The following is a 10,975-nucleotide window of genomic DNA, read 5'->3' as shown; positions in this document are numbered from 1 at the left end:
AAAACAACAGCAGCAACCCGGTGCATTAAAAACAACTACACGTCCAATACAGGATACAGAGCATTATACAGATAAACGTGAAATTTATAAAATGACGGATAAAGAAACAATACAAGTTCAAGAGGAAAATGGGAAGAAAAACTGCTTGAACCTTCGGCAACGAACTGAGACGTTGGGCTCGCCCCGAACAATCAACGTCTCCAACCTGGACCTAGGGGAACGGAATTTAAGAGTGTGAGATGCTAACCATCTCAGTGAGTGACTCTATCTACTATACAATATAATACCACGGTAATACAGTAGATAGATAATAATTAATTGGAAAATAATAATTTCTTTCAAAACCCTTACAATTCTCTCAGTTGGAAAAGTTCCCCTTTTAAAACATTTTCACAAAACCTTGTACGTACTTCCCAAAAACCAAGGAACCAAACAAATTAATAAACAACAAATAAACAAATAAATACCCCAAATATAAATAAACTGCAATAAATTATAATAAATAATTTTAGAACACCTTTGGGGTTTAAAACATTATTTGCAATTTACACCGACGCACCACACCATATACGGGTGATGCCCTCCAATACCCAGCGTCCTGAGCACCGACTGGCGGGGGGTTAAAGAGAGAAACCTGCAACGGTCACTTCGGCGTCCCGACAGTACCGCTGCTAAAACCATCACCCAGCCAAGGAGGGGGGCGGCTGTGCACAACAATAACCTTGCCTGCCCACGGTCCAATGGCAACTCACGGGTGAAGTAATAACCGCACGCTAAACCACATAATAACCGCGTGCTAAACCACGTGTCCATACACCATACACCAGAACACCAATACTGTATGAGTGCATCTAAAAATAAACATGAGTAACCAACCGTACCGTTTTCCAAAAACCACCGTGGGAAGTATACCAAATTTTCACAAAACACCATCCCACATATTTTAATTTAATAACCCGGTACGAAACAGCGATAACCAACAAACCACAATTTTCTCGAAGTACGAGATGCAACAAAAAAAAATACCACGGGCATAATTTATAAATTTAACCAAATATTTTCATAAAATATTTAACCCAATCATGCCCGGAAAATCAAATTTAAAACCACATACAAATACTACCAAAATACACCTTGCTCATGCATAATAAATAAATTAAACCACAATAAAACCATAATTAAACCACACCACATGAGCATAATTTAAATACCAATTAAATATAATTAATTGCCCAAAATAATTTTTGAAGGTGGGTCACTCACCTGGAGCACGCAAATCAACTAAGATCCTCCTCGGGATCAACTCCGTCACTCTTACGCGCACCGAATCGAAGCTCGCGTGATGAGGATCACGAATTCGGTCTTACTTTCCAGTGATCGGACCCGATGGGGTCGGAATCTCGCCGGAAAGCTTTTCGGGTTTCGGCTCCGCAATTCTCCCAAACCGTCACGAATTGGCGAAAACGGATGCCGGATTCGGGTTCAGGAGGTCGAACACAGTTGACTGGAGCTGGCCGGAAAACTGGGTACGCGCCGGAACAGTACTTTCCGGAGAGCCGCCGCGGTCACCGGCAACCGTCGCCGGCGGCGGCGCGTGCGGTGGCCGTTGGTCGTGAAATTTTGCAGACTTGTAGATCGTGAGGAGAGCAACCCAACGGGACCAGCGGTGAACAAAACGGAGGCTGGACGGCGGAGAAATCACCGTTTGAAGATTTCCGGCCCCTCGCAGGAAAACGCTCCGATCCCGGCGCATCGGTGGTCCGATGGCCTTGATTTTTGGTGGGTCGGCTGGACTTGAGGAGAGGATCAAGGGTGTACGGCGCGTGTGGCCGGAAACTGGCCGGAAGTGGGTCGATTTGCGGTGGCCGGCGATGGAGGGAAAAAAGTCGCCGCCGATTTTCGGAGGTCCGATCCGGGCGCGTCCGGCGGCTGTTCGCCTTGAAACTTGGAGGTTTTGCCGGAAATGAGGAGGGGAAACTTTCTGGCAGCGCATGTACAGTAACTCGGCCGAAACAGTGGAAAAACTCCGGCGGCCGGCGGTCTCTCTCTCTCTCTCTTTCTCTCTCTTCCCCGAGAGTTTTAACAAATAAAAACCCCTGTGTGACACTGTTCATGCCACATGGACCAATCAGAAGCTGACATGTGGCGTTTCACTGTTCACCGACCCAAAAACATTAAAATAATATGGTGTCCGGTAAACTTCAAACGTCCATAACTTTTTAACCGGATGTCCGTTTTAAGCGTGCCCCTAGTTTGTGAACTCGTATCGACGGGCACTTCAAAACCATGCACGAGTCAAAGCTCATTTTCCCAAAAACAAAAAGTCAACTCCGGCACTCCTTGGACAGTTTGGACCGCAACTTGTTTCGCCCATAACTTTCAAATTGTAGCTCCGTTTTCGACGTGCTACCAGTCTACGAACTCGGGGCATTGTGCACTTCGCCACGGTACCCTGGTCAACTCGAAATTCCCACCGAGTCAAAAAGTCAACTATTGACCCCCTTGGTCAATGGTCAACGGTCAACCTCGGTCAACGTGCAAAAATTTCCGACATGGTTCGGGACGGGGTGTTACACCATGTAATTTAGAAAAGTTACATTTTTAACTTTCAAATTTAAAATGTTTCAATTTTAATTCTCAAGTTTTATTTTATTTAATTTTGGTCCAATTGTTTTTTATTTATTTGGCTAATGGTGATTAATGGTTCTATTATATTCAACCAATATTAAAATAAAATTTGTTGCAACCTTTTTTATTCACAAAAAAAAAAAAGGAAAAATGAAATATTAATATGGATTAGTTATGTTTAGCATCATGTAATTTAGAAAAGTTGCATTTTTAACTTTAAAATTTAAAATGTTCTAATTTTGACTCTCAAGTTTCTTTTATTTTATTTTGGTCTAATTGGTAGAAAAAGGTAATATTAATATAGGATACGTATAATACCATGTGATTTAGAAAAGCTGCATTTTAACTTTTAAATTTAAAATTTTTCAAGTTTGACTCTCAAGTTTCATTTAAATCATTTTGATTCAATTAGAATTTTTTTTTTTTTTTTGGTTTTTTTGGCCAATGGTTAGTAACGGTTCTATCATATTTAACTAATACTAAAATAAAATTTGTTGCAATTTGAACTTTCTAATTTTAATTTGTTACAATTTATAACTTCTATTTCCAACCTTTTTCATCTACCAAAGTCAAAAATAAAAAAAGAAAAAGAAAATAAAATGTTATTAATTTGGTTAGTTACGGTTACTACCATATAATTTAGAAAAGTTGCATTTTTAATTTTCAAATTTAAAATGTTCAATTTTGACTCTAAGGTTTCATTTATTTCATTTTAATCCAATTAGTTTTTGGTTAATGCTGATTAAAGGTCCTATTATATTTAACCAATATTAAAATATATTTTGTTACAATTTAAACTTTCTAGTTTTAAGTTGTATACAATTTATAGCTTCTATTTTCAAAACGAGTAACCATTTAATATCCTCGAACTATTAATTGCTATTTATTAAAAATCCAAATGAGTAAAAATAAAATAAATTGAAACCTTTTAATATATTTGAAGATAAAAAATATAACTTTAATTACTGAGCACTAAAATATAATTAACCTTGTAAATATTCTTATGCCAATCAAGGTTAAGCACTCACTTAATGATAACAATTATTTATTTTCCAAGCTTGTAGAGGAAACTATTTTATAATTGAATGTACAGGTGCAAAACTGAGCGTTTTATACTATGAGTTGACTTTATATATTTCTTTTTCCTGAAAACCTCAAAAGTTTTCTTCAATTTTAAGTTCTACCAAATTGTGACATTTAATAGAACAACAAAATCTCCAAAGTAGGATAAATATTCTATGAAGTTGTTATATGTGATTGCTTGATGCGTGAACATATCGGATAGCAAATTCATGTGGTCTAATTATAGCATCCTTAGATTAGTCCCTAAATGAATATATATATATATATGTAAAATGATTAGTCCCTAAATGGTGGTAGCACTGTGACTGTACTAGCATAACTATAGCTTAGTGCTTCGGCAGGAATAATCAAGTGGTAAAGTCAAGAAACTACAGCTCAATTTAAGAGGTTTATAATTGTATGTTTAATTGGCTTTCAATACCAACGTGTGATTTATTCTTGAAGACTTAAAAATATTACATTTTAATTTTAGTGGGATATTGGATTTCCAAATGTTCTCTCACTTGGATCTACATGTATAAGCTAAAAATGCAAATTATTATGTTGTGAAAAAATATTTTACAACTAAATTATTTACATCTCATATATTCGTTCAATTTATAGAGAAACAAAAAGGAATAAATTAACGGCACTAATAATTTTTTTCCATTTTTTTTTTATCCACATGCAATGCACCATTTGTTCTAACATGATCAAACTAACATAATAATAAAAGAATTTATAGTTGCATTATCAAATGGACATTATAAAGTCCCATTATAAATTTACATTTTTATTTATATTTAAAATTACTTCTAGAGAAATTTAATAATTAAATCTTTTAATAACTTCTTTATACACCTCAAGGCACATTTGGTATATGAAATATATGCAGGAATAAAATATCTATCCATAGATTAAGTTTTTCTTATATTTGGTATATTTTTAAATTTAAAAATAATTATTCTATAAAATTATATATATCCATTTGAAGTAATAATAATTTTATTTAAAAACTTAATAATTCCCATTTCTATATTTTAATCTAGATAAATTTTAAAATATTCTTAATATATTTTGATAAGTTTAAATTTAGAGTGATTATTAACATACTAAAAATATGAAATTTAACTTTTAATTAGTTTTTACTAAATTTGAACATTTTGGATAACAAATATTTGTAAAGGCTAAAACTTAAGATTCCAATTCAATATTTTTTACTAAACATATAAATAGGAATGATTATACATTTTTTGATTTTTGATTTTCACGAATAATTATTCTTATTTTATTTGGAATAATCATCATGTACACTAAACATGCACTCATTTTTCCTTCAAATCTCTAACTCATACTCCACCATAAACTAGAATTGTATACAAAATAGTTATACAAATCATATAAGCTCAAAAACATGAAAAAAGTAAGATACCTTGTAGTATTTGCTTTGTTTTGTAATTTTTATTTTATTATTAATACTTTTTTGTCATTTACCAACAGCATATGATTAGGGCAACATTCTTCTTGGTTACTTACGTTTAGGTTTTTTTTTTTAAGACATGGTTTACTGAATTTCATTATTTATTTTTTAGCTCAGAAGTGAACACTTTTCAATTGTTGAGAAGATATATTTAAACATTATTATATTGTTCAGCACTTGCCTATGAAAAACTTTATAAATATACAGATGTTATATATGTTTCTTACATTATACAATATGTCAATTTTGGATTTTTTTTTTTATCTTTTTTTTATTATCTTTTAATTTTTATCATAAGGCAGAATGTTTGGCTCTCGTTTATTCTTGTATTTGTGTAGTGTAAAATGGCTGAACTAATGTTATTTTAGAAGAAGATTCAAAGGAGCTTATAAGCAGAATCACTAATTACCTTGGATTCTACCAATATTAGTCGCCGATATACAAGTTTGTTTATAAAGGATGCATCAAGAGACGTAGATTTTGTACCACGGGAAGCTAATCAAGCGACTGATTTGATGACAAAAAGGACTAGTCTCCAATTTTTCAAAACAAAAAGGTCTGAACTTTTACACATTATAAAGCATATATACAACTACATGAAAATAAGTGTTAAAAACAATATATATCATATTGAACATGCATCATATGTAATTTCATTATTTTCATTGTCATCAAATTGTTTTAAAAGACCATTGGCTGATAGGTTCTTAAATTACTGCCTAATAGATTCTTAAAATTTCATTTTTATTGTTTTGTGTAAATGATTGCTGAAATATGAATATTTAGGTGCTATCTTTCTTTAAAAAAAGAAAAAAAAGAAAATTGTAAACATAGTTATATGTACTTATCTGTGCTTGTGCATTACGCCCGAGTATAAATAACTAAAGCTATTAGCTAATTTAAAATATTTTATATTTCAAAAGAAGAATTGTTGTATAGTAATGCTAAATGTGTGAACTTAACATTAATGCTGTATGCGTGATCCACACGGAAATGCACTTGATTCCTCTAACTCTTATTTAATTTCCCAATCAATCCAGAAAATACATATATATATATATATATACATATATATATATTTCAATTTTCTTTATCCAACAGAATCAAAACTTTAGAATAATAATATAGATTAGTCCCTAAATGGTGGTAGTAACATTTCTGTACCAGCATAACTACAGCTTAAGGTCCCCCTGACAACAACTCGTAACAAAGTCGCTGTTTTTTTATTTTATTTTTTAATTAATTTATTAACGGTAAAACATAATATTTTCTATATTAGTGAGATATTAGATTTCCAAATGTTCTTTAACTTGGATTTACATATGTATAAGCTCAAAGTACACACTACTGTGGGGCACATGATGCCTTGGCAAGAGTTTGAGCAGAAAGAAAAAAGAAAACTAAAGGAAACAGTTTTCATTTTTGAGCAAGAAGTTTCTCTAAGAGGGAATTTTTTTTTTTTTTGGTAGTGAATTTTTTTTTTTTGGGGTAATAGTATGTGTTAGTGAATTGAGAGTGAATATATATATGTATTTTAGTTAGATATTATTTTAATAAACAAAAATTATTAATAAAATCAAAAAGTAGGGAAAAAAAATTAGGGGGCACTGAACCGTACGTAGAGCGTCCCATTATATATATATATATATATATATATAGAGTGGGTCTACAATAAGGATTGACCAGATGGCTACAATTCGGACCAAAAACGTGAAGCAAATGGGAGCCCTTGGATTTTCAGCATTGGCATGAACAATCCAGATCCATACTTCATCACTTGTGAATTTTTACCCGAAATCTCCCTTTCTCTTCTCTTCTCCTCTTCTCTTTTCCTCTGCTTCCTCTGCTTCCACATTTCCACCATTCAACCGACGTTAAGCCATTGCCATCTCCAGCCGTTCCCCACCATTCCAACCACTCTTCACTGCTTCCACCGGCAAGACTTGCTATCATCGGCCAGACCTGCTTCCACCAGCCAACCCTGTCACTGATTCTCTACTGCTTCTAGCTAGGGATTAGGTTAAATCTGAAAGTTTTCTCCACCGTTTCAACCCCACTATCTAAAAAATAAAGATTTACAGCTAATTCATCCGATGAAGAAATTTTGGAAAGGAAAACATAAATTCCTCTGCAACTAATTCCATTCACCACTTATTATTATTATTTTTATTTTTAAACAATTTATAAGCTATTTTGGAAAATTGACTAGCTTTCTCCAAAAAAAATTTACAAGTTTGAATTTCTATCCAATAAAAAAAAAAAAAAAAACAAAGGAAAAAATAAAGGACATGTAAACAAAACTTATATTAATCCTCATTGAGCTTCTTTGCTATTCGATCAATGGGTAATGAACCCAGGGGGATTGTTGAGTCACTATCATAATATACTTCATCATCCTCATCGAACTCATTTGTAAAATTGCTTGGCAGAGCTGGTGCGATTTGGCAAAGCTGGTGCGAGAGCTGGTGTGAGAGCTATTGCGATTTGGAATTTTCGCAAAGCTGGTTCTAGATGATGCGAGTGGGAATGGAACCTGATGCAAGTGGGAATGGCTGAATTGGCAAAAATTCACACGTGATAAAGTATGGATTTGGACCATTCATGCCAATGCTGAAAATCCAAGGGCTCCCATTTGTTTCACAGTTTTAGTCCGGATTGTAGCCATTTGGTCGGTCCTTATTGTAGACCCACTCTATCTATATATTAGTTAGATAATATTTTAATAAACAAAAATTATACAAAAATCAAAATGGGGCAAAAATAATTGAGGGCGGCACCGGACCCTATGTAGAGCTTTCCATGGTTAACATACATATACTCCCACTTGAACATAAAGCATATCTACATGAACAAACTAGTATGTTATAATACTATAATAACACCAATAATGTTCTTTTTTTTTCCCCCCCTTGAAATGACACCAATAATGTTATGAGATGATTACTAAGTGAAATCATTGACTAAAATGATTCTTATTCATTAATTATATTTAATTACGTATCATTTGTTTATTTAATTACGTATCATTTGTTTTTTATTTAAAAATTTAATTTGAAAAAATTAATATTTTTAGATAGTGAGATATGAATTCTTTAATAATTGTGACAGTGGCAAAAGATCATTTTTTCCCCCTTACATACAGAGAAATAAAATAATGTTTCATTTCTGATATACTTTTGTGCAAAATCTAATAAAATAGACATGATTTTATTTCAATATCCTTCCTGCAAAATCCTTAGCTTACTTCCAAAGAACCAAAATTATTTCTAATTAATAATTAATAAACACATAAAGCCATGTCCACACCCCCCACTCTTAACACCAGAGATCAGAGATCCAAACCTTTTTTTACTTTCCTCTCTATTTTTTAAGTCGTCGACACCGGCAACAATGTCAATCACCGCCGGCGGAAGCCGACCACATGTTCTTGTATTTCCATATCCAGCTCAAGGCCACTCTCTCGTACTCCTCGATCTCACCCACCAACTCTCTCTCCGCAACATAGCCATAACCATCTTGGTCACCCCCAAGAACCTTCCAGCTCTCCACCCACTTCTCACCGTCCACCCAACCATCGAAACCTTAGTCCTTCCGCTTCCTCCCCACCCCAAACTACCTCCCGGGTTAGAGAACATCAGGGAAATCGGAGTGTGTGGAAACATCGCCATGGTCAACGCCTTGTCCAAGCTCCACGACCCCATCGTAGAGTGGTTCAACTCCCACACCAACCCTCCTGTGGCCATCATCTCCGATTTCTTCCTCGGCTGGACTCAGAAACTCGCCGATCAGATTAAGATTCCGCGAATCTGTTTCTTCTCCAACCGGGTTGCCATAGCCTCATTGTTTGACTACTGCTGGCGCAATATAAAGACAGTTCGCTCTTTACCGGTCGTCGAGTTCCATGAGCTCCCGAAATCACCTTCTTTCAAGCAGGAGCATATGCCTTCTATAATCCGGTTGTTCGACGAATCCGATCCCGATTCGAGGATGGTTAGACATGGTTTCATAGCAAATGGTTCAAGTTGGGGACTTGTTTTTAATAGCTTTGATTTTTTGGAAGGCGAATTTTTAGACCATTTGAGAATGAGAACGGGACACCATCGAAGCTTCGGTGTGGGGCCATTGAACTTGTTTACTTTACCTCAAAGTTTGGAACGGGGGATACCGGATAACAATTTCCATGGCTGCGGCGGTGATGTTTTAAGCTGGCTTGAAGGGTGTGCTGATGGATCCGTGCTTTACGTTTGTTTCGGGAGTCAGAAATTGTTGAAGAGAAAACAAATGGAAGCTTTGGCTTCGGCACTCGAGCAGAGCAGGACTAGGTTTATATGGGTTGTAAAAACTGGTGTTACGGAACGAGAAATGGAAGAAGGATACGGCGTCGTTCCGGACGGGTTCGAAGAAAGAATCCAAGGGAAAGGACTGGTGGTGAGGTCATGGGTTCCGCAGCTGATGATACTGAAACACAGAGCGGTTTGGGGGTTTCTGAGTTATTCGGGTTGGAACTCATTAATGGAAGGGATAGCAGCTGGAGTGATGATATTCACTTGGCCAATGGAGGCTGATCATTATCTGAATTCTAAGCTTCTGGTGGACGAAATGGGTGTTGCGTTAAAGGTCTGCGAAGGCGATGATGGAGTGCCTGACTCGGCTGAGTTGGGAAAGGTGATTGATGAGTCAATGTGTAACGTGGATAACCCACACAGAGTGAAAGTCAGAGAGATGAGGGATCAGGCTTTTGAAGCGGTAAGTGACACTGAGAGCTCATGCAGGGATTTGGATCAGCTCGTCAAAGAATTGCGCCTACTTTTAAATTAAGGTGCTTAGATTGACGTGAAAAATATGCTTCTGCTTAGCAATAAATGTTTATATAAAGAGAATTCATTGAACTGCATCATATATGTAAAATATAATTATATTATTCTATTATCCCATTGAATGAAAATCTTCTTATTCAGGACCATCCGTAATAGAACAATAATAGGCGATTTATTAAATATTATGTTCTATTTGATGTTTTAGCAATTGAATATTAATTAGTTTGCAGCTAATTTATTATTTTATTTTTTTAAAGTAAAAACTAATAAAGGAAAATGAATTATAATGGTAGACAATTTGTTGAAATAGTGATGCAAGAATTTTAGAAACTTCCAAGCATTTTTTGAATGTCCAAACCAAAAATAAAAATAAACAAAAATGAAAAACATGAAACAAAAAAGAGACTATATTTCCAAATGACACCTTAATCATCGACTTACAATTAACATACAAGGCAACATCTGACTTTATCTAATTGAACCTTCTGATTAGCTACATGCATGCCTTCGTTTGCTAATCCAATGTAATGATCGACACCTCTAATCTTATTCAATAACTATATTTTGTCATTAATCATAAATGATATCATATGACAATAAAATAAAACATATAAATCCTACATAAATTTAATTATATATTCAATAATAAACGGTTTGTTACATCGTATTATCACCTAAAAATTAGGTATAAAAAGTTTTTGTTCCATGAGGCTCCCTTATGACATTCATTTTTTTCCATGAATATTTCATCTATCTCCATCTTCATTGTGAATAAGAACAAAAGTTCAAAGGTTAAAAAGATAAATAATTAAAACGAAAAAGCAAAACCCCAACCATCTCGAAGGCCGCACCGAGATTTGCAAATCATTTTATTTTTTTATTATTATTATTATTATTATTATTATTTTGGCTTTTTCCTGTTAAATCCACCATGGAGTGTAAGATCTCAGGTGTTATAACGATGCATCCTTTGTGCACCAAACCTAAA

The 10,975-nt window shown here is 34.4% G+C and overlaps 1 protein-coding gene and 1 long non-coding RNA gene across 2 annotated transcripts; one reads left to right on the top strand and one right to left on the bottom strand.

Annotated features, from left to right (window-relative positions):
- Positions 1–2,611, bottom strand: LOC132800288 (uncharacterized). The gene is made up of 2 exons (XR_009635289.1): positions 1,264–2,611; positions 1–211 (listed from the first exon to the last, which is right to left on the bottom strand). It is a non-coding gene; the product is annotated as an uncharacterized LOC132800288 (long non-coding RNA).
- A 5,666-nt stretch (positions 2,612–8,277) lies between these two features.
- On the top strand, positions 8,278–10,127 carry LOC107429126 (UDP-glycosyltransferase 89A2). The gene has a single exon (XM_016039774.4). It carries the CDS (start codon positions 8,561–8,563, stop codon positions 9,986–9,988), a length of 1,428 nt encoding a protein of 475 aa, XP_015895260.3. The 5' UTR covers positions 8,278–8,560; the 3' UTR covers positions 9,989–10,127.
- The last annotated feature ends 848 nt before the right edge of the window (positions 10,128–10,975 follow it).

This window comes from Ziziphus jujuba, chromosome 12 (genome assembly GCF_031755915.1).
Source record: "Ziziphus jujuba cultivar Dongzao chromosome 12, ASM3175591v1".
Taxonomy (NCBI): Eukaryota; Viridiplantae; Streptophyta; class Magnoliopsida; order Rosales; family Rhamnaceae; genus Ziziphus; species Ziziphus jujuba.
This window is presented reverse-complemented; position numbering and strand designations above follow the sequence as displayed.